The 23,719-nt window shown below is 41.5% G+C and overlaps 2 protein-coding genes across 7 annotated transcripts; one reads left to right on the top strand and one right to left on the bottom strand.

The window, feature by feature from the left end:
* Positions 1-2,041: 2,041 nt before the first annotated feature.
* cltrn (collectrin, amino acid transport regulator) lies at positions 2,042-5,086 on the bottom strand. Of its 4 annotated transcripts, none has more exons than XM_028404432.1 (7): positions 4,973-5,086; positions 4,307-4,404; positions 3,921-3,979; positions 3,614-3,699; positions 3,392-3,508; positions 2,858-3,052; positions 2,042-2,780 (listed from the first exon to the last, which is right to left on the bottom strand). In XM_028404432.1, the coding sequence occupies exons 1-7, from the start codon at positions 5,059-5,061 to the stop codon at positions 2,651-2,653; spliced, it is 774 nt and encodes a 257-aa protein (XP_028260233.1). In that variant the 5' UTR covers positions 5,062-5,086; the 3' UTR covers positions 2,042-2,650. The 4 variants fall into 4 exon arrangements, with proteins under 4 accessions (XP_028260233.1, XP_028260236.1, XP_028260234.1 ...); XM_028404435.1 differs by having other exon boundaries at positions 4,307-4,460; positions 4,973-5,051; XM_028404433.1 differs by lacking the exon at positions 4,973-5,086 and adding an exon at positions 4,501-4,862.
* Positions 4,716-22,375, top strand: reps2 (RALBP1 associated Eps domain containing 2). Of its 3 annotated transcripts, none has more exons than XM_028404430.1 (20): positions 4,716-4,847; positions 5,850-6,270; positions 10,184-10,307; positions 10,712-10,893; positions 11,263-11,368; positions 11,633-11,739; positions 11,827-11,968; positions 12,052-12,115; positions 12,805-12,973; positions 13,068-13,121; positions 13,291-13,369; positions 13,656-13,730; positions 13,977-14,025; positions 14,114-14,250; positions 14,565-14,626; positions 14,761-14,850; positions 17,891-17,977; positions 18,075-18,208; positions 19,460-19,565; positions 21,084-22,375. In XM_028404430.1, exons 2-20 carry the CDS (start codon positions 6,091-6,093, stop codon positions 21,150-21,152), a joined length of 2,016 nt encoding a protein of 671 aa, XP_028260231.1. In that variant the 5' UTR covers positions 4,716-4,847; positions 5,850-6,090; the 3' UTR covers positions 21,153-22,375. The 3 variants fall into 3 exon arrangements, with proteins under 3 accessions (XP_028260231.1, XP_028260230.1, XP_028260232.1); XM_028404429.1 differs by having other exon boundaries at positions 11,260-11,368; XM_028404431.1 differs by lacking the exons at positions 4,716-4,847; positions 5,850-6,270 and adding an exon at positions 8,331-8,417 and having other exon boundaries at positions 11,260-11,368.
* The last annotated feature ends 1,344 nt before the right edge of the window (positions 22,376-23,719 follow it).

Below are 23,719 nucleotides of genomic sequence, written 5' to 3'. Positions count from 1 at the left end.
TTGGAACCCACACAAGCGTACAGTACCATGATGTAGGCTGGCACCGCCACATGTTCACAGAGCCTCTGCAGTGAGTCCAGCTGTATTTATATCCTATAGCTCTGTAGAGAGAGTCCTACAAGTAGTCACTAAAACAGGCTCACTATGCAATTCACACACCGTTAGAAATGATTACACTGTCACTGTCAAAGACCTGTGTACTATTGTGAAAGTACAGTAAATAATGACCATGTGTAGATAAACATCAACCTGGGCTTTGGTGGTTATTTGGAAATTTACTGTTATGAAACTGTTACACACATAAGCTTACACTCATAATTTCACCCACACAGGATTATTTATAATGCACTGTTGTGTTTGCATTTGACAACGCTCGAGGACACTAAAACCAACTGTTAATCACTCAAGTACTTTTATTCTTGCAAGAAGGAGCAGTCAGATACGCAGACAAAGTCTCCGAAGGAGTGCTTCTTATACACTTTGTTATCTGACAGTCACGAGTAACAGAGCCAGGCACAGTTAATGAAAAGTCACAGAAGCATGGTCACAAGTCATCCCTTTAAGTTAAGGTCAATGAGTTATACATTATACATAAGTACATGATGAAGTACGCTGCATAATTCCCAGGAAAAAAGGCTTTCACTGGGAACAAATACAGAGCACATGTATAGGAATCAGGAATTTCCAAGAATCTCCAACACTCGTCTAGAACTACCTCCAGAGGCTTATTTATCTCACACCTATAAAAGAGACTAAATTAGGCAGAAGCCATTATGTTCCTGTGATGAGCGAGGAACACAGGCAACAGCAAAATAATCATTTACTCTGAGAATGTGTGATGTTATTCGGGCAACAACTGACAGTGGCTTATTCCACGACTCATTTATTATTCAGAAGCTATCAGGATGAGTTATTACAATAATCACATTATTTTCAATAATACGATAAAACACTTTGGACTTTCTGCAATTATCTGCACTTCCTGTGCTCCTCTGCAGTGTGAATTTAAGCCTTAATCTGCTGCCGCTTTAATACAATTGGAGCGTTTTGGAACTAAATTTGACAGAAAATCTTTGGCATCCTGACAAGAATAATGAGGTGGAAGAGACTGGACTCCTCAGGCAGGAGAATGAAATGCCGAGTACACAGAGTGGGCCAAATGAACTAATCATCACCACAGTGTGTGTTGTCACGATACTGTTGGGGTATCTTCTGGCAAGTTCCAGGAGTGTGAAACAAAATATTACACATGACAAGAAACACATTTTATCTTTTTTCAATCTAACAATGAACTAAATATAGGCACAGGAAGCGGATCTCAACTTCACTTCAAACATAGTCAGACAAAAATAAAGTAACAGTAAATTAAAATATGTTTGAAATTCAAATGTTTAAAAGCTACATTTCCATTTATTAAGCCTTTAAAGAGGAAGCAGAGAAGTGCTATGAAGTCCAGATCGACAGGAAACCGACAGTACAATAGTGCCACCTAAGGCTAAACATGTGGATTGCATCTGTTCTGTGAAGGAAAATCACAACAGAGCAGCTGGAAATATGAACTGAGAATCCGGACAGTTTGGATGCATTATGTCCATGCCGATATCATAAATGTCTTTGATCTGTGAGTTCAGCCATAGAGTTACGAAGTTTTTTTTCTCATCCAAGAGGTAAATTCGTATTTAATTACAAATAAAAAGTGTAGAAAAGGTCTGTATCCACCGCAGCATAATGCATCCTGTCTCCACTATTTTTTTTTCCTGCATTCAGAATGGGGAATGGATATGATTTTTATTATTTCATATGATTTGTTTTAAGTGTTGTGTGTTAAATGATTACAGTTTCTTCATACATTACAGCTTAGTGCGGCTGTAGAGGTCGCTGCAGGATCTCTTGGGTGACTGGTACTTGCTGTCTGCTGCATATTCATCCACACGTGGGAACTTGTACGTGCAGCTGTTGATAGTTTAGAATGTGTTCTCTTCTTATGCTGCCATCTTACTTTTACACTTTTGTTTTGATTCTGAGGAGGTTAAACACAATATTCTTTTTTTATTTTTTATTTTTAAATGTTGACATAGGAGTTCCAGGTCCATGAATCAACACAGAGTCTGGCACCCACAGGTCTTAGCATTTGCAGGTACCCTTGTGTTTTTAAGAAGCAACAAAAACACTTTCTTTCTCATACTTCTTCTAGGTTTACACAGCCTTCATCACTTCATAGCTCATAATCAATGGTCCATGCTACTTTCATAACAGATGTGTGTCATTTAGCATCTACAAATGAAAGACCATTAAATGCTATGCTAAAGGGTTTCTTTACCCCAAAAGGTCTGCAGGAGGCAGTGTGGTGTCATCAAACATCTCAGATCACTGAGAACAGATAAGGAATCCTGCATGTTTTAACACAGCATTTTATGAAATTCTCACAAGGTCACACCTCCTTCTACTGAACAGATCCACAAGTCCTTGTAAGTGTTTTCTATGTAAATAGTCATCAGATGACAGATCTTAATTGAACTGCCATTAAAAACATGTTTAACTTGTGTTAGGCAATGACAATACAATCAATACAAATATAAACAATTTAAATTAGAAAATTAAAACTAAAATCAAAATGATTTTAAACATGGAAGACTTTTTAGAGAAGTTTTTACATCTGTGTGAACCTCTCATCATCTGAGAATGACATGTTGTAAACACCCTCCCCCACAGAGCCGTTCTCCACCGTTTTCACCCTGGTCTCTTCACAGTTTTCCTCATCGTCTGTCATCTCGTTCTTTCTACAACAGGACAGATCAGGCTGAGTTGTCGTATTTGCTCAGCGATACATTAAATCCATCTGCAGTCACCTGCTCACCGTTTCTTTTGGACCACAGAGGACACCAGCAGGAGGATGATGCCTGCACCCACGATACCCATGACCACCCCGAACACGATGAGCCATGGGGGGGTGTCAGGATCCACCGGAGCTGCCAGGGTGGGGAGGATGCCGATAAACTCCAGAGTTTTATCTGTTAGCAGGAAGGCGCTGTTGATGCGATTTCTGGATTTTCTGTTGGACAAAGAAAAAAATGTACATTTATACACTTTGCTACAACAACCAGTTATATGTTGTTATCAATACTGACTATTACACAGCCAACAGTCTTATTTTGCTGTATGTATCAGAACACATTGTGTCACAGATTCTTGTATTTGAATTTCTTTTCCTCCACAGCCTCACAGCAGAACAATGTCTTCATCATGTTTCATGGACAGAAGGAAAAGACAAGTATAATGAGTGTCTGTGACGCTGTGGATCAGTCCTGGGGTCAAATGTGACCTTTGACCTCTCTGGAGAAAATGATATATTTCTTAATAGAGCTACAGTGTCTGTGCATCATGTGATCACCTGACAGCCTCCTCCACATCTTCTTTACCAATAAGGACGGAAGTGCTCTCCGGGGACGTGACCACAAACCAGAAGGACACTCTGGGAGTCTCATTACACACAATGATGTTGGACACTCTGGTGAAGTTCCAGAAGGCAATAAAAAACATGAGTCACCAAACTCATTACACGTCCTATTGTGCTTTTTATGAAATCTTTAAAGGTTGTTTTTTTTTTTCTTACTCAAACTTCTGTTCCCGGATGTGATTTCTCATGGCGAAAGCCAGCGTTGCTCGGAAAAGGAACATTTCATTTTCATTCCACTCATACTGCAACGTCAACAACATCACATCAGGAGCTGTTTTTCAGCCTTTATGGTTAATTGATCACCAGATGGACCTTGGCCTCATAATAAGCACTCACATGCTCTTTAAGAGAATTCTGGTCGATAGACAACATACTGTTTTTATTAAGTTATATTTAGAATTAGGATTTAAAATATGAACACAGTTTTTGTCTGCGTGTCGAGTGTACTTCATTTTGTACATACAGCTTGACCTTCCAGAGCAGTTTTGATGCTGAGTCGTACTTTGTAGCCGTCTGAAGCATCTATAAAGTTAAAACATGTTAAAACGTCCTTCAGTTCCTGGTTTTTACATAAACATTACATTAACACTGTGTCTACCATGCCCTGATAAAGTGAAAAAACATGAAACAAAACATCAGCTGTTTCCTCACAGTTTAGTCATAAGAGATCATTGTTGAGGCAAACATCTCAGTTATGTGTCTAATCTGAACAGATTAAAAACTGCATTCCACTCAGACTAGAGGAAGAAAACACAGCTGCACCAATGCTCTTACTGTAACTACATCTGTGCTTTGAGAGTATCTATTAGTAGAAATATAACATATTTTACATCTTACATGATCACCTACCTGGTGTACAGAGATGTTGGGCCACAGCACACGAGCAACAGAGCAGCAAAATGATTTTTTCCAACATTTCCACAGACAACAGGAGGCTGAGCAGAAACCTGCAGATGAAGCTCTCAGTGTTCAGGGATGTGATGAAGTCAGCAGAGGAGCCTCACTAGATACAGTTTAGGTTTAATGGTTAAGCGAGGACACACCTGAAGTAATCCATCCTCTTTGAAAGAAAAAAAAATGGCTGACAGTAGGTCAGCTCACCTTCACATTCAGATTGTGAAGTGCAGTTAAAGTGCTCCTGTTTGTTCAAGCTGCCTAAAGGAGCCAGATAGGTCTGTTAATGCGAGAGAGGCAGACCTCTCAGAGGAAATCACAACAGCTCAGGCTGCCTGTGTTTACTCAGTACAGCACACAGTGTGTCGGTGTGAGTGACCTACCTATTGGTCAGACACTTTTATAATGCGCAGCAATATTTCTCCCTTTTCTGTGTCCATGGGAACAGAGACACACATGTTTTATTAAGCTGACTAAAGCTGAAGCATCAAAACAGGTATGTTAATTAGTTACGATAAGCTATTTTCCCAGCAGGGCAGACAGGTTACAGCAACCCAACAGCAACTGGTACATGTCGTACTGACAATTTTCTCCCTGTTCCTCAGGTTATCAGGCCTTTACCTTAGCTGTGCAGAAATAATAGCTGATTGAAGTATGTTCAGTCCTGTCCACACTGAGTCGTAGGCTATCTCTGATGAGAGGTTAATCATCCATTCTTCCCTGACAGCTGCTTGGTTAATTGTTCAACCAATAAAGGATCCTTCACATGGGAATTTAAGTTGACAAAGCAAAGTCTGTTGCCTAATTTATTCTCCCACGTGACTCTATCGACCATTTATAATCCAGACCACAAATTTTCACTACAATAAACTATTTTATATATATATATATATATAACTATCTTTTGCTCCCATAAAATGTCATAAATGTTTTTCCATAAAACAGACCACACCTATAATGGAACTGTATGAAAACACATTGCTGACACACACCCAGGAAAGCCCAGGTAAACACACTACTCTGTTCTCCTAAAGGGGCTGTCCCTGTTTCAGTCAGTTCAGTTTCCCAAACTATAATGTGATGTAGGAAAAACTGAAAATGACAACAAAAGAGATGGATAAAGATTTCCACGATGTTAGGATGGTTTCTTTTTTTCAACATAATTGCTTTTGTGCAATTGAAAGTATTTTTCATGCATACTAATATTTTTCACATTTATTTATTTATTATTTTTTAAATTCTTATTATTTAATGTATTACAAGCATTTATTTTTCTCTGTGATTACTCTGTGATTATTTTTTTTCTTCTATTCATATAATTTGACTTTTTTCAATTTACTTAATTTTATTTCAAGTTGTAACGGATTCGTTCCTATTTCATTTGTTTATTTACATACTTAATTATAAAGAATCTGCACAAGCTATTGTTAAGTTATTTCAGTATGGAAAATGAAGCAGGCTTTTATTTTGCCCTCTTCCTGTGCTCTGTCGCCCCCAGCAGGCGCAGGGCGGTAGCGCTACAATCAGCCACAATAGGCAGTAGGAGTGGACGAGGCTGAGCAGGCAGGCAGGCAGACAGGCTGTCTTCACGGGGAGCACTCCTGTAGGAGCTGATACCGTCCACCTCCTGCCAAACACCCCTTTCTTTTCCGACTTGAAATGGGAGCCGGTGTCCGGAGCAGGATGTATTGATCTGTTTGCTGGTTCTCCGGCGGATCCTCCCTGCGTCAGCCCCGGGAATGGATCAGGAATCCGGTGCGGCGTCTGCGGGGAGTTTCATCTCCCTGAATGAACATGAGCAGAGGTATTTCTCAGGGCTCCACAGTCTGTGCCAGGCTGACACTTCAGGAAAACTGTCGTCCAGCAAAGTGGCAGAGCTCTTCAAGGTGTCTCAGCTACCTCCTGAATCCCTGCATAAAGTGAGTGTCGTGTGTGTGTGTGTGTGTGTGTGTGTGTCCCTGTATGCGCCTGCCTGGTCATCACATGCTATCTGGTGTGCTGCTCCCCAAACAGAGCAGGGTGTGAATGATCAGCCTGAGGTCTCCTGGGTGTAATAATGTGCCATATTTTCATTGTGGAGAGCCTTTGTGTGTGTCTGTGTGTGTCTGTGTGTGTTTCCTCTACCCCTCATACAGGAAGCCAGCCTCAGTGCTGTGCATTGGCCTGTATGTCTCTTCCCTATGTTGGTATGACTGATTTTGTAGCTTGTAGGTTTTATTTCTAGTGTACAGTTACAGAGCAGTTGACCTTTGTGATGAGACTGTTGGTGCTATCACCTGATAATAGCTGCAAATGTCTCCTTGAAAGAACCACAGCAGTGACATGCAGCTGTCATGTTAGCACATTCCTTCACATTGTTGTGTATTTGAAATCAGGTGTATTTGCACATAAGGTTTCTTCATTAACCCATTGTTGAAAAATGTGTGATATAATAAAATTAAATGTAATCACCAATTTAAAGTGATCAATTATAACATGATCAACATTGTTGTTGCTCTGGTATGAGTGCTTATTGATGATGGCTAATATTAGCTAGTGCTAGCAGAGTTTAGCAAGTTGTTGTATATAGAGACCAATAATCCCATTTACTTCTGCCTGGGATTTTATTTTTTCAAACATATGTAGCCTATAGTGGTCAATATTAAGACACAAATATTTTGTACAGACAGTGATGCATGCTAGCTCTTATTGTCATGCTCTCTTTTCTTGTCACTGCAGCTAACAACTCCCAACAGCTGCAGCTCCAACAGAGCCAGACATATTAATTTGCACCTCTTTTAAAAATCTTGCTCCCCGTTGAGAAATTGGTGACGTATATTTTATTTTGCTTTTCACTTTAATAGATCACAACTCATGCTCTTGAGTTTCTGTATTTAGAGAAATCTGCTGCCTGCAGAACCGAAAGAAAAACATAAAATAAATCTCAACACATGCAGGATTTAAAAAAACTAGGCATTGTTAGCACTGGTAAAGGCCTGTCAGAAAGGATGACAGTCTAATTCAGGCTAACATTTTTGGCAAATGGATTAAAATGTAACTTAACATTTGCCTTTCTTTGTATCATAATTGGACGTCTGATGCCTGACGTGCTTGACAGAAACCTTCATAGCGGTGGTTGCGTTCTGTCCAACACCCAGTCATTCTGCTGACACATCACTTGAATATAAACACATTTTTTCCAGCTCAGATGAACACAGCAGGTTGCCGGCTCTCTTCACGACACGATCTATCCCAAGGGGTCGGCTCCCGTTGATGGCAGCCTATTGTGTCTCTGTGTGGGTGTCAGGAAGTTTGGCATTGAGCTGCGCTTCCTTCCTGTCCGGTCTGGACTCCCGCCACCACATGGGGTGTGATTGACACAGAGCCCTTCTGAGCGGTGCTTGGGCCTGCTGCAGGATGCCTGCAGGATCACTTCTGGAGTCAGAGTTGACTTCTGGGTCATGGTGTCACACAGCAACAGAGAAACGGTTTATTTCCTCTGTACTCTGTGATCAGTTACATGTTATGAATTGAGCTCTTTATGTGTTACTGTACATACTTTCTGCTGTCTGTTCAAGCAAAGGACATCTTCCATCACACAGTAAATGTATGGGAGTGCCTTTATAAGCAGACCCACAGTGGAACGATGTTTCTCTGTGAGCCATGTTCACAACAGATGAACAGAAAGGCTAACACTTCCTCCTGCTGCAGTGGAATTAAACATTACGTTCATTAGGCAGATGTATACAGTTAGATGGACGTCTGCAGTGCGAAGGCGTGAGTGTTGTCATGTGGCGTGTGTTTGTTCTCACAGGCGTGTTCAGGTACAGCAGTCATGTGTTAACAGATATGCCTGCCAAACCTGTCTGTCTGAATACGCTGTGATGTTGTCACATCCAGGTCTGATGGTGTCAGTCCAGGAAGGAATCCTAAAGACATTCTCACACATGAACAGCTTGTTTGTTTGATAGATGGTCATTATTTTACTAGACAGCCAGGACGACACATCTGATCATGTGTAATCTGGTCATGGGGCAGACATCGACTGGTATAAAGGCCACCAAAAGACCTAGAGGTTTGATCACAGGTGGGTGCCACATGTGTTTTTTAATGGCTCTAAAATATTTACCTTCATATGTTGAGCCAGCCTATCCTCACTGGGTTTGTTTTAAATATTTTTTTAGACTTTAATAATTTACATACAAATTTGACTGACAATAGGTCCGTCCACACACAGAGTGGGAAGCCACTGGCTAATTAATCTTATTTCTATTCTCCATTAAGCAATAGGATTCATTAATGTCCATAAAGTCATGTTGGTTGTGATATTATCTTCACTGAAAAGTTGTTTGGCATTCTTCCACTTCCTTAAATAACTTTCCCCCTCAGGCCATAGATCTGACCTGTCAGTCCGGTTCCTCAAGGCCTTCACTCAAATAATCCCATCATCAATCTTTCTCTGCCGAGCTCATGCGCTCTCACTAAACACTGCAGACCCGGCCTCCACTGTCTGCTCAGCCTCTCAGAGGGGGCTATAGTTGTTTTGGATGTCCTGTCCCTGTGAAAGCTGTAGAATGAATACAATGCAGGTCAAGCAGAAATAATGTCACATAAGGCAATATGAGCCACATGCAGTTAACCAGCCCCTCAGCCTCATTAGACAATGGGAATTAACAGCACCCCTGTCATCCATATTTCATGAACACATACCAGTGTGTTCTACTGCAGCTGTGATCATGTGGGTTTGTATGATATCTATCAAAGTAGTCTTTTGGATTTTGGATGTTTATAATAAACTTGTTTGTGTTTCATAATGAGTGTTAATCCATTGTTGCCAAAAGAAAATGGAAGAGTCTGGAATGTGTCAGTTTCATTTGCTCTGTTTCACTAAAATAAGATTCTCCATGTGGGACATAATTCATCCAAGAATATCTTTTGCAACATGTTGACTGACTAATCAAGATTAAGTGGAAAAACACCAATGTCCAAAGCCACACGTGATTGTGTTGAAAAAGCCAGACAGGCTATAATAAGTATTAAATGTATAGTCTCTGTTCTTTTTAATATTAGAGAACAATGGTGTCGAAGCTGTGTTGTTTTTAAGCTGCCTGTTTTGTCAGCTAACTTGGGAGTGTTATCAGTGTTGCCACCTAAAAGCTACACATTATGTTCATGTTAGCGTCACTGTGTTGATCCTCTGAACAGAGAGCTATCAGAGCATGGAGAAAATCCATACATTTCTTATTTAGTGCAGCCTATTCATCCATAATGAATTAATAATATAACAAAATGTGTTTCAGCAGTGCCAATATGTGCATTTATATTCTCCTTTATTTGCATAATTTTGAACATGTGACTGTGTGAGTGCATGGTGAACCACATGCCTTGAATGTCTGAAAGGATTACCTTGTTTTCCTGTATTGTATATATCCACATGCACAGTCACTGTACAGCTATATGCTTTTCAAGAATCTTTCAATGACATTTTATCTGTTACATTTTTTCTTGATTGTCCTACATAATCCTAATCTGTTTTGCTCACCCTAAAGCAGTTATTGTACCTCCAATCAAAGGAGTCCGGGATAAACAGATCCCACTGCGCTGCTTATCCCTTGCACACTCTTTCTCCTAGCTTTATTGTGTTAGTTGGGCCCATGGTGTAGTTCTACACATTGTTTTGATCGTGGTGTGAGATCACATGTTTAGGATTACTCTGGGCCTGGGCAGATTATTTTTCAGAAAACACTTCAGGCCTTCTTAGAAGTGGATCACTGTGTCATAATATCCAAACCTTTGTGTCCAGAGAGATCACACTTGTCCTTAAATTCATTCCAAACTTCCTGTGTCTTTCAGGTGACTGAGGTGTGTGGAGCAAAGCGTCTGGGTTACTTCGGTACACCTCAGTTCTACGTGGCCCTGAAGCTGCTTGCAGCCGCCCAGTCTGGTTTGCCCATCCGCCTGGAGAGTGTAACAGCCAGTAAGTCTGCTGCCCAGAGAGGAGGCGTCTTGTGAGAGCAAAAGGGGATCAGGAGATTATCTTAACATGGCAGGATTTGGTCTAATCTGGATGAAAGGGGTGTCGTGTGGAAAGGGCTAAGTGGGTTTGCCCTTATTACAAAAGCGCACAATCAGTTCACCTCAACCAGAGAGAAAATCTGTTTTCTCCATAGCACCGCATAGTTTGGTGGATTAGTAGAAGTAAGTTTGGAGGTTCATATTGGCTGCAGTGTGTAGTGTCACTTCAGCTGAACAGCACCTGTAAAGATGCTTGTCCTGATTAGTTCCCTCATTCTGTCTGCAGTTGTGTCAAAGGTCCTCACACAGGAAGCTGCTGATCTTTCATGGTAAACAAAGCTTATAAAGTATCCCTTTTCATTGCAGATCTACCTCTGCCCAGATTTGTTGGGCTGAAAAACGAACCTGACATGCGATACTCCAGCAGCATCCCTCCCAGCATAGAAGCTCAGGGGGCTCCGTGTGGGCCTGCATCCGGAGCTGTGACCTGGACTCCGGCTGCAGACAGGAGCACCTTCAGACACCTGGAGGCTAACGTTGACAAGAAGGTAGGAACATTTAATAGCACAGAACATCATAGATCATGGATCACTGGGCAAATTGCTAAAGGCAGCTGAGAGGGTGCACAGAGCAGAAATGCCTCATTAATGAGAGCTTAGAGAGGATAACGTACCCCTTTGATGACACCAGACCTAACCGAAAGTTCAAGAGGATGCAGTGGCAAGTTGTCCTGCATCAGCTAAGCAGCTAGAGCGGGAGCTTAATCACAAAAACTGGAAGACTTCAGAATGTCAACTGGGTCAAGATTCCATCAATCCTTACGTGATTGTGTAGTAACTCAGAGCACTGTCTAGCTGTCTGCTGTTTGTGTGTGTGAAATAACACATGTATTAACACTTCCTCTGTCTTGGAAGGAGCAATGGTCCCCACCACGGTCACCGTGTAGTTCTCCACCTCGCTCTCCACTGACCTACCGCAGCTACCCATACGCCAAGCAGAGAAATGGGGTTGATGCACAGATCGGTACGACAACACAACACAACTATTAAAATGTTTTTAACACAGTGAATGATGTCTGGAGTTCACAGGAACTGAACTGAAAAAGATGAGATTTTACTACATCTAACACCTGTTCAGTCATCTCTTCTCTCTCCTGGTGCTTTTGATGTGGAAATCTTTCATTCTCACAGATCACAGTTTTCAGGGGTGTAATCAGCAGGAAATCAATGCATGTCGGTCTCAGGTTTCTCCTCCACTGAACCAGTGTTATTCTCGTCTGTCCTTCAGCCTATGAAAGCAAACATTCCTCACGGCCGATGGTTCAGCTGGAGCAGCACTCTTCACCCAGTAACTACGGGACCAAACCCACCGCTGAGCACCCAGCCATGGCTCGGGTACGGCCAGACTTTACATGGACTTAGTGTCATCTGTTAAACATACATTATTGCTGTGTCTTATTTTTTTTTTGCATGTCTGCTCAGGCTTCCTCAGCAGAGAGGCTTGATCATCAGGGTGTGGTGGACTACACTGATGATGACCCCTGGAGGATCACAGAGGAACAGCTGGAGTATTACACTAATCAGTTCAAAAGCCTGCAGCCTGACCTCGGGGCTCTGATCCTGGGTACAGACACCCCACTAACTGCACCTGTTTACATACTGAAATTCACGTCGTTCAACTGTTCCACCACTGTTTGCTGTTTCCAGGGGCTGTAGCGAAGAACTTCTTCACAAAATCCAAGCTCCCAATACCTGAGCTCTCACACATTTGGTAAGTGCTGACTCACTGTGGTGTCTGTCCTTGTTCTGTCCTGTGTTCAGTGGTGTGTTTATGGGCCAAGAGCCTCAGCAGGCCTACTGAAGCGGCTAAAAAATGTCTTGTTTTAAAAATGCACATATGCTGTGTTTTTCCAGAAAACCACAATCACAACCACAAAAACATTTTTTTTAAATGTGAAGTAGTGTAAAACACTTCGAGAACCTGAATAGGTAGAAAAGTGCTATATAAGTACCATTTAGCGTGCCATAACATTTAACTGTTCATTTAATTTTTATAAAAAACATTTTCATTCACGTCTCGACGGTTTTTATGTCAGTATGTTTTTATATGAGCAATATGAGCAGAGCAGTTATTAAATATTTAATTTCACACAGATTGCCAGCTACAGTTAAATACTACCCACTAATATAGTATTGTCCTTAAGAGGCTCCATTAAAGTTGTGGTAACACTTCATTATACTGCCCTATAATTTTAAAATAATGTCCTTGTAATTGTTATGAAGCTTCAGATTAGTTCAGCCCATTCACATCCACTGATGTGAATCATGCCAGCTTGTTTAAATTATTCATTATATGACTTATTGATCAAATTACAGAGTTCTTTACAGAAACCTGCTGTTTGAGCTGTATTGTTGCAGCTTCCCTGTGATTTCTGATCTTTTGAAACTCTTTTTTTTAAGGGAGCTGAGTGATGTGGATAGGGATGGAGCTCTCACTTTCTCTGAGTTCTGCACAGCCTTTCACTTGATTGTGGCACGTAAGAACGGTTACCCCCTCCCAGAGACACTTCCTCCAACACTGCGGCCAGGCTTCATGCAGCCTGCGGAGGACATCCCCAATATTGCTGAAGTAAGGACGACATAAGTAACAACACCCATTCATGATGTTCTTTCTTTTTTACAATTCATTAATTAAGCTCTTCAAACTGTGTTTTGGGGGGCAGAGTGCAGAGCCTTTAATTGTCTTTGAGGATACACAACTGAGGCACAGTCAGGTGGTAAGGCACAAATCTTTTAAACATGTTTACATGGCAATCCTCTTTGGTGCCTGCAGGGGGCACTAACAAGCTAAACATAAGGCAGACCAGCCTAGTTTGTGCAGTCCCATCTACACACTGATGGCTTTAAAGCCAATAAGTACGTGATGTATGTGTGTTATGTGTTTAGGATCGAAGCGTTGTAGAGAGACACCAGCCAAGCTTGCCCACGATAAAACAAGAGTTGACAGAAGAATCAAGTCAACAAGGTAAAATGTTTTTATGTTAGTGCTTTGTTTGATTGTTTTGGAACAATGAGCCCTAAAATTCTTTATATATGAAATATACGTAAGTGAATTGGCATGTATTCCTTATACATGTTATACTTGGACATACACAGACATAGACACACTGTACTTGCCTGTACCTGTACAGTATACATAACATCAGAAACTGCTTTCTCCTATAACATATAATAATTTGCTGTCTGTGTTTTTGTCATATTGGATTAGAGTCCACCTGTGTACATGTTTGTCTTTATTACTGTGTGTACAGATGTAGGTGTGAAGAGGGGGGTGACATGTCAAGAGAAGCAGACACTTCAGCTGGGCCCTTTTCCTGAGAGGCCAGGTGATATTAAAAGTTACTTTACTATGAGTCCCTGTGCACACATTCGGTACATCCCATGTAGAGTGGTACCACAAATACCTCACTATTTTTGTAAGCACGTGGTAATGTTAAGGTGTGCAAGGCGTGTAGTGTTGACTGAGCCACTTTACCTGAATGAAGTACAGTTTGTGACTAACGGGAAGTAGGTGCTTCTCTTTTACTACTATTCAAAACGACTTTGTATTTTTAATGTGTCCCTGCTCACAGAACCTCCTCAGGAACTGGACCCACAGATGAGGATGAAAACCAGGCCAAGGTGAAAATGACTCCTACACAGGAATAAATGTAGTACTATCCTGTGACCCTGTGCCTTTCATTAACCATCATTACATCCTCACCTCCAGGTCTTACTCCAGCACTTCTTTTGAGGATGCTATGAAGAAGGCGGAGGAGCCGCCCACCCCTCCTCCTCGACCCCAGAAGACTCACTCCAGGGCCTCCTCGCTGGACCTCAACAAGCTCTTCCAACAGGGCGCTCCAGGTTTGCTCCTTATCCACAGTTTTACTCTGCTCATCCGGTATTGTAGCATAGGAGACGAGAGCAGGGCGCAGCCGGGAGCTACAGTGCAACCAAGTTAGTGTGCTTTGTATGTGATAAGTTCTCCTTTCACCTGGGACAAAAGCAGAAACTGAGATGGGTGGTTTTATTGTTCAGTTTAAAAAGAGAGAGGCTCACAAGTCAGTTTCTGCTTATGAAACTTGGGTGGTGAATCAGTGTTCAAACTGTGGAATCTGACTCCTCAGATCAAAACAGAGGTATTAGTGTAAAGTTGAGTTTTTGTTTTTGACTTTTAGGGGTGAAAAGTGGATGGTTGCCGCCTCCTCCAGCCCTCCCTCCCAGACCGCCAGCCTCACAGGTACGTCTGCGTTCATTACAGCCTTTAACAGCAGAGGTGTGAACGAAGCTTTCATTGTTCCCCTGAAATCCAGCACAATAAATTACTACTGAATGAAATCTGAGGTTAATCAGCACCATACATCTGCTTGCCAGGTTCCTCATTTCATCAATGTTTCAGAGAAGACACCCCAGAATAAAGTGCAGCAGCCAAACTTCGCTGACTTCACTCACTTCAGAGAAGAGGTAAGCGTCCTGGTTTTAATGTAGTGAGCTGCAACACAAATTGTCTACAAAAAGAAATGATAAAAATATTTAGCAGGCAAACTTAAAGTTCAGTTTCAGACTGTCAGCGTTTTCCATCGCAGACGGCTAAGCTATAAATGTGTCACTGGGGTCATGTTCGTCAAATATACAAGCCTGTATTTCAAGGCATAAATAAACTCAAAAGGTTAGGATGGCGGCGTTTATCAAAGTCTGCTTCTGCAGATGGCAAGCCGAGGAAGACGTCAAAGATTTATTTATGGCCAAAGTGATGTGTCGTGTGTCTGGTCTCAAGCTCGGTATGGACTGTGCATACCAGTGTCCTACTACTGTATAGTAAAAGGGCATCGTTAGCTTATTTTTATTACAATGCACACACAGTGGAGATCTGGAAGAGTGGATATTTAAAGCCTCAGATGATAAACTGTGAAGGTGTTATTCTGTTTCACACTATTCTAGCATTACATGTTCAGACTCTAAATATGGAGTCATCTGTCCTTTCTGTGAAACCTTATGTTTAACACTGGTTGTCCTTTCATGAGCCTGCATCCACTCAAGAGCTGTACTTCCCTTTTTTCTTCATGAGGACCTTTAACATTTCCTCTTCTCCCAGTGGGGAGCCTAATCTAGGAAGCATGGGCAATCACCATATAAGGTAATACTAAGTTAATGCTCTTCAGTACATAGATCATAGTGCCTCAACCTACAGGATATAGGCTGCCTGTGAAACGAGCAATATGTCAGTGGTTTCTTTTTATAAACTACTGCTGTATCATAATGGTATATAATAATTAATGTAGCAGTATGAGTTCATTTAAATCAAAAGTATGGCCAATAGGCATAATAAAAAAATATTGTTTTAATTGGACTCCTGCAAATGAAGGTGAAAAATGTCCATTCACATTTTCAAAGCTTTGCACAGTTTGTGTGTCATTTCTGTTTTTTTTATCATTGTCTTAAGGCTAAAATGCACAGTCCATCTCTCTATATAACTACTCTCCCTCTCCTCCTTCATCCCATCCCTGTTACCTAAGCAGTAACCATCCCTTCATATGATGCTTTATTTAATTTAGAGCAGCCACACCTGGAGATCCCAGAGGCAGCTAAACCTTGTATGTATAGTTTTCACTTAGTAAGACTAAGCCGAAACTCAAACCAGCTCGAACTCCTCAGACAGACATGTCATAGAAGGCTGAACTATAGTTGTCATTAAAAACAGCTTCTGTAACATAAAACACGTTGTCAAACTTAAGGCTGAATATTTGATTGCAGCTACTGCAGGAGCTCATGGGAGCAGTTGAATTTACGGTTGTAAGGAATGGATACAGGTCTGCACTGTAGACACACACCGGCCAATTGTTTATTTTTTATTTTTGCAAGAAATTAGTCAAGTACCAACCTGACCTGTTAGGTAAAGCTGTGAAGTTAATTTAACTTAACTTTGATGTAATAGTCACTTTACTTTAACTACTTAATGAATCATTCCATTAACTTCCTTTTATTTTACTCCACTTAACCCATGCTTTGTTCTATTTAACACTTCCTCTTTAAGTTTTGTCTTGCTTTGCCTCACGTTGTTCTTCTTCATCTTCACTTCACCTGACCTCACTTCATGTACCTTCAATTCACTTTATCGTTCCCTTACATGTTTTACTTGATCTGACTTTACATCATTTCTTTTTCTCTCTCATTCTCTTTACCTACTTTTTGCTTATGAGTTAACTGAAATAAATTTGCCCTCTTCTAACCTTGTTGTGTTTCACTTACCTTTTCTTCACTTTATAATTTCTTAGTATAAAGACTTTGCAGTTGAGAAACTGAGCCCGCTGCCATGTCATCTTTGTATCTTTTTTTCCAAAGCAGGGCAAAACTAAATACATGTATCTGTCAGTCCGGCTATCATCCATGCGTACTAAAGCCCAGTGTCTCCTCTAGAGAGTGGAGAGAGTCTGCATTGATCCATTGCACATCCTAATACATTCAGACAGGAAGTTAAACTAAGTCAGTGTCTCTTTTCTCCTCCCCTGTTCACGCAGCCTCACTCATTGTGCAGCTGTGGTCTCTCACATAACGAATTTCCCTTTACTCTTTGCTGGTTATAACTCTTAATTATTGTTGTTAAATTAGACTAAGTCATTCCTCAAAGAGTGACAGTGATGGCACTCCTCCTGTAATACCAGCCCTCATGTATCCACTGTGAGCAGCCATGACCTACAGCTGATGTGACCACACTGATTGCTTATGGGGCTCCTGTGGTTTATTGCCACTGTAGCAACTACTATAGTGCCTTTAAATGTTTCCATGCTGTGGTTGTGTTTCACATCCAATGGAGCGGTGAATCTCAGGCCCTTTATTTGCCTGTCAGATGCATTTCTCAGCAAAATGCATTTTTAGGTTTCTTGGGTACAATTTACAGCAGAAGTCTGTTTAAACCATTAAAGAAGGCCCAGGCATTTCAATTGCCACCACAATGGAGACAGCAGCAGAAATGAGTGGATCAAATTCGCTAAATCCAACATTACCAGATGGGAAATATTGTGGAGAAGAAGGTGCTGCCTAGTTAGAAATGCCTACAGCTAATCTTACAGTGCTGCTTGCTTAAGAAATTGTAAACTTCAATATATATATACGGCCTGCCCTGCCACTTTTGCACTATTAACCTCTTTGTTGAATAAAAGCAGGTGGTGATACGTTAAATATTATGTCTAGAGGAGAATAATGGCAGAAATGCAGCAAGGAGATGCAATAAACACAGGTTAATCCATCATGGCTGGCCCTGAGCAGGCAAGAAGCTGCATCTGGAGAGCACTACATCATGGCCCCTGCAGGGAAGGTGCTGATTTATCCACGGTCAGGGCTGATGCATTTTATTCTGCCTTCTTTTTAGCAGTTCCCTCGTGTCTATTCACCTCATCCTGACATCAACAGTCTGATATATTCTGTCCTGTAGCTTAAGTGGCCAGTGTCAAAGCTAAGTTTTACAGGACATATAACCTTACTTTCACCTTTGTTTATCTTTCAGGAAGAGAGCAGTGTGAAACCTGAAGAACAGGGTCCACGGTCTAGATTTGGACCAAGCACTGAAGACTTGACAAATACTTCAAAACAGGTCAGGACTGCTGATAGACACAACATGTGTGAGCCCTGTTGTGCAAGTGTCCGTGTCTCTGCTTCTATGCGCTGGCTAACCTTTGTTTCTGTTTCAGGACATCACTGCTGCGTCTCACGGCCAGGTGCCCCAGAAGCCCATTCGTAGGAAATACCACCCAGAGAGCCAAAACCTGGAGACCCCGCCTCCGTCTGCCATGCCATTTCCAACCCCGGCCAAAACTTCCCAAAAGTTAGTCACAAATGTTTATACCTCAGTGAAGTCTTAATAAGTTGTAGTAAGAAGAATTTCCTTCGGGATTAATAAAGTTTTATCTTATCTTATCTTATCTTATCTTAAGCCTGCCTAACCTGGGGGTTAAAGGGGAACAGAGGTGGAGCTAAGTCAGGCGGGTGATCCTTAGAGAGAAAGCTATTGGCTAAGACTGTATACAAAGATGGACAACATGACAGCTCCTCAGAAGTCAGAACAAATATTTGATTGGCCCATGGTGTCTGGCTGCACTGTAGGTCATAAACCCTGCCTTCCCTTATTAGAGTATGGTACACTTACCCAACTAAAAAGTAAAAGTAGTCCTTTTTTCCACAGCTCAGCTAGCTTTGTCATGCTGAGCTGTGCTCAAGTGCTCATTTTTCAATATTTTGTTGCCTATGAAATGCCATAGTCAGGAGCCAGGCTACATAAAATGTTAAGGGAGGGGTGTGGTCGACAGAACTGGATAGCAAGCTGGATGTGGCTTTACTTCTCAATCTCGACTGTACGGACTGTGGTTTCAAGATGGCGTCTTTTTCCAACATGGCACTGCTTGTAAGCAAGATATTTTGGCCTCAGTTTTGTACAGTAGGGTATTGTCTGCCTGTGGATGGCACCGGCTCATCACTCAAAGCAGACACATCTTCATTATGTATAAATTGAAGTCTTAATATAAATGAAACATGTTTATATCTGCTGTGAGTTTGGACAGTTTAACATGGAGGTGTATGGAGATTTGGACACTCAAGGAACTGCAGCAAGGCTAAAGCTAATAACAGTGCTTGAGCACAGCCAAGAACCAAGAACATGTACTGTAAGGATGATTTCACCCATATGTTTTCTAAGGAGCTGCTCATGTTCTTGGCCCCAAGTGGCCAAAAACATGAATTAATGTACTTTTAAAAAGTGCTTCATAAAACTTATGAAACCCACCCAGAAAGGGGAATTCAGCAGTCACTGAGGCACACCCTAACTCACCATAATGACTCTAGCATGTGTGCTTCTGTCTCCTTATTGACCGGACAGCTCATTGAAACTGTCAGTGCAGAAGAAGGTGACCATCAATAACAGTGGTGGCTCCGAGTGATGGCTCGTTGATTGATGTGAAGCTGCGGACATCCCTGCATTGGTCTCATCCTTTTGATCTGCTGCGTTGTGCTCAGCCCTATTTTATACGTTTTAGTCATTTATCTCCCTAAAAATAAAAAATAAATCTAAAAATTCTTTCAGGCTGCTGTCCAGACAGAAGAGGGAGATCCAAATGGCGATCCGTAAGAACAAGGAAACCAACGCAGTGCTCACACGCCTCAACAGTGAGCTCCAACAGCAACTTAAGGTCAGTCCATTTTCTATTTCTCTTGGTGTCCATCTGTGCGAACCCCTTAATACCTTCTCTATGTCATGGGAAACTCAGCAGCTCTCAGAAAATGTAGCAGGAGTACAGTGTAGTTTAAAACCTGACAGGTCAATCAAACAACAAAAGCCTTATACGCCGCATTGTAACCACAGCCACGAGAGCGTGGTTGTTTTTGTGTTATCGTTGTTTCAAAAGCTCTCAACTGTGTGTCAGAAGTTGAATTCTACTCATTTGCAAACTGACAGCGAATGCTCTCACCAGCCAACTTGGTGAAAAGCCCCCAAGCTCAACTGTCTGCTCCCCTACCCATCACTCATAGCTGAACTAATGGTAAAGACTTGGCTGTTTGCATTGGGGATCTGCCTGTGGCACACACACTCACATTTGGAACACATGCTGCATGCCTGTCATTCTCCCCGTAAATGATCCAGGAGGGAAACCTTCACGCTCACATGCAGGGCTTTTATGGCTTTAATAGAACGGAGGCAGAAGAATAAAAAGAGAAAAGATCAGCACATGGCCCAGTTTGTGCCATTCTCAATCATTTGATGCAGGCTATTGAATTTTTGTACTTATAATCCTATTCCTCTTGCTTTTGTGTAAGGTCATTTGGGATGATATTTACTCGTTCTAATTCTGTTACGTCCTCAAGGCATCTGTGGAATTCTGCAGAGAAAGGCATATGTGTCTTTATATAGACTCAGGCCTTGTTGAAATACCAAACAGCCACTGGCATCCACAACTGTCTTCTTCGAAATAGAGCCTGAGCTGGTCAGGCATCCAACTACAACAGGGCGTGTGTGTGGACAGCAGTCCAGCTGGATGGGTTTGATGGGAACAAATCTCTACAAATTTAAAACAGAGAGTTTAATCCCCCAGAGACATGAGTATATGTAGACAGTCCAACAGTTTTCATTCATTATGGATTAGAATGGTGAAGTTCTTTTGACAGGTTAAGGCAAGGTTTAAATGAATTATAGTCACAGACCTATCAAATGGAAAGTTGGCGGTTTCACTCACTCTTGCTTTTGTTCACCAGCTTCACATGTGTGTGGTGTAATGAACAATTGGACCCATTAAGTGAGTAAATCTTGTTGTGGAGCAGCAGTCAGCTTCAGCCTCTGTGAGGCCAGTTAATGATCATCTCTCCCTGCTGTGCTGAGCTTTGTGCTTTCTTCACAGGAGACAAGGTCAGGGCTTTAGAACCCAGACATTCATGCTGCACATATTCAACACAGATACGTTGACTTTCTTCAGTGCTACTTTTAGGACAAATGTAATCATATGTGTGTGCTGTTCATTGTGAACAAAACATTCTTACTTTGCTGTGTAATTATTATTGTATCCTTTTGGGGCCATCGGCAGGGTTTTAACCTTCTTCTCTTGCTGTCGTCACCATGGCAAACAAAGCAAATAATGTAATTACCACCGGAGGTGCATCTCTTGTTCAGGCAGCAGTGATCAGAGGTCATGTTTTCTTTTTTCGGTCGGTTGCAGGTGGTTCACCAGGAGAGGGTCACATTAGAGTCCCAGCTGGAGCTCCTGCGGCCCCTGGCCTCAACGTGACCGAGCCTGAAGTCTGGTTAGGGTCAGCGGTGCTTCAGCAGTGTCTCTGTTGAACAGGAATGTTTGAGGCCAGATACTGAATGATTTCTTTGTTGTCATGAATAAAAAGGGCTTATGATGGAAGTACTTTGTTGACACAACAAACAGGGATGATATACTCTAGTCCCACATCCATGTGTTTCTTTTAAACATCTTAGAATAAACCATGCATTTTTTTAAATCACTGTGTAATATGAACTTGTATAATATGTTTGTTTTTTTCAGTGTGATGTTCTAACTTATTTTTGAGTTCTCTCATAAATCTCTTGTCTTTTACACTTTATGTAACTGCACACATACTGTCATACCCCTGACAGGTGTGTGTGCTCCTTGGGAACTAAAACGCAGTTTTCATTTTTTATACACAGCGCGTTGTGTATCCACACTCATGGTCTAAAAGCAAGTGACGGTGCTACTGATTACCTTTTCAGTCTTATACCTTATTGCACTTAAAACAGAAAAATGAACAAAAATGCACATTTGCAAGACTGTAAAAAGTTCAAGGAAGTCTAATTTGATGTGAGATGAATTTGATTTAACTCAGCATTTAAGCCTACACACACAGTGTGCTGTAAAAAGAGTAGCAATGGCACATGTGGTCAGCATGACACTGATGAATGTGGATGTGTATGAAATATGTACATTTTACTTGAACTATTGTTCCATCTGCAAACACTGTCTGAATTATGTGTGTTATCATATATTTTTTAAATACTTCATGCCCTCATAATGCAGTTACTGATATTCACGTTTGATTTCTAAAAGCCAAACTAGTGTTATTGGTCAAAAAAACGCAGAGATGAGCACAATGTCCTCTTTTGTGTTTGCAGGATACATTTGAGAACAGCCGTTGTCTGAAGGAGCAGATGTGGTTTTGATTTGATCTGTGCAGACATGCAGTGCCGCTTGAGCTTGCTTTAGACTATTTTTGGCACATGATTGATTGGTAAAGATGGAGATCATGAAATGTTGAATAAATGCCTGATCCTGCATGTTTGTTAAAATGACATGGACTGTAAAATGACCTGAACCATGCACAACTGAGCTGAAAACAGTTATCAAACTAATCAATAAAGTTGTCTATTTTTATTGCTTGAAACTATTTTATTACAACAATTGAAAGAGGGTTCTCCCTTTTGCTGGCGTATAACTTAAGTCATGCTTCTCACGGTGGCATGAATGTAAACCTGCAAACCTTCTCAATAAAATGATGTGTTTCCTGAGACAGAAATCTGCAGAAATTTGCATATGTTTTCTAAAATATGTTAGTCATCTTTATCACGTTGTAAACATGTGAGCTTGAGAGATCAAACGGCTTCAGTCCTCTGCCCCTCACAACGCATCTGTGCTTTCTCGGACACAGACACAACAACCAAGGGTCAAGCAGATCACTGCTGATGGCTGTATTCCCAGACCCTCCTCTGTTGCCGTCCAAAAATATCTCCTGACACACTTGGCTCTCAGTAAAGACACCTCACGCACCAATGGGTCTAATTCCCTTTCATTCAAGAGCTCCACTCCAAGTCCTGCGACAAGCTGCTCATGACCAAGCACTCTATAAGCACAAAGATATGACATTGGTTTATAGCTATTGGAAAATGTATCATTTCAATTATTGCATCTGTTGGTTAGTTTACAACTTTTGTCCACATGTTTCCACAAGTCAGATTATAAGGTTGCTGGAGCCTCTGCAGTGATACGAACTTTTAAAATACACAAGATGGTCAGATTGGATTTATAAGGCATCTGATGAGGATGCCCTCGGGGCACTTGCCTTTAGAGGTCTACCAGATTTGGCCATCTGGTCTGAGGCCACAGGGCCAACCCAGGACTCCAGAAGGACTGCATCTCCCAGCTGGCCACAGCCGCAGCAGAGGATCCCCCACAGGAGGAGACATGAGTCTCTGCTCCCCCGGCTGCTACCATGACCCTGATGGACGAAGCGGTTTAGAGAAAGGATGGGTGGACACATATTCATGTTCACTTCAGGACATGTAGTGCTATAGCAAATGTCAGCATGCTGACAAACTACTAAAAAATTAACATGATGGCACATTAAATTTAGAATTTAGATCAAATCACTAACATTAATTTGTCTCATTTCCCCTGAAAAGAAAAAAACTACAAAGCTCATTTTCAGCCTGTGAAGTAATCTTAGGGAATAAACTGAGCCTGACGGAGAAGCCGCCACAAGTAACTGAATGAATCTCTTTGGGTAATTGAAATCACAGAAGATTTTACAAAAAAAAGAGCAAAGTGGAAGCAATTCAAATCCAAGTAAAAGAGTGTTTTATTCTGTCTGAAGGCATCCTGAATAACACATCACTCCCACATCTGAGAGTGGAGAAGATGAATGAGGTGGAGTGAATGAGTTCAGTCTGGGAGACAGACACAGGATGCCAGACAACAACAAGCTGTAATTCCTCTGTGCCATAACCGATATTTGGCACAGTCCTACATGTCAGTGCCTGCTGCTTACAGTGTCTCCTCCCATGGTGTAGCTTTTATTCTATACATACATTATTGTG

Source organism: Parambassis ranga, chromosome 4, assembly GCF_900634625.1.
Source record: "Parambassis ranga chromosome 4, fParRan2.1, whole genome shotgun sequence".
Taxonomy (NCBI): Eukaryota; Metazoa; Chordata; class Actinopteri; family Ambassidae; genus Parambassis; species Parambassis ranga.
This window is presented reverse-complemented; position numbering and strand designations above follow the sequence as displayed.

Coding starts and splice junctions, on each gene's coding strand:
- reps2 (XM_028404429.1), top strand. CDS start 6,091: ATGGATCAGGAATCCGGTGCGGCGTCTGCGGGGAGTTTCATCTCCCTG. Junction 14,851..17,890: donor TCACTCACTTCAGAGAAGAG/GTAAGCGTCCTG, acceptor TTTATCTTTCAG/GAAGAGAGCAGTGTGAAACC. Junction 18,209..19,459: donor CCGGCCAAAACTTCCCAAAA/GTTAGTCACAAA, acceptor AAATTCTTTCAG/GCTGCTGTCCAGACAGAAGA.
- cltrn (XM_028404432.1), bottom strand. CDS start 5,061: ATGATTAACCTCTCATCAGAGATAGCCTACGACTCAGTGTGGACAGGA. Junction 4,405..4,972: donor ATTATTTCTGCACAGCTAAG/GTAAAGGCCTGA, acceptor CTTCATCTGCAG/GTTTCTGCTCAGCCTCCTGT. Junction 2,781..2,857: donor TCTGTGGTCCAAAAGAAACG/GTGAGCAGGTGA, acceptor GTCCTGTTGTAG/AAAGAACGAGATGACAGACG.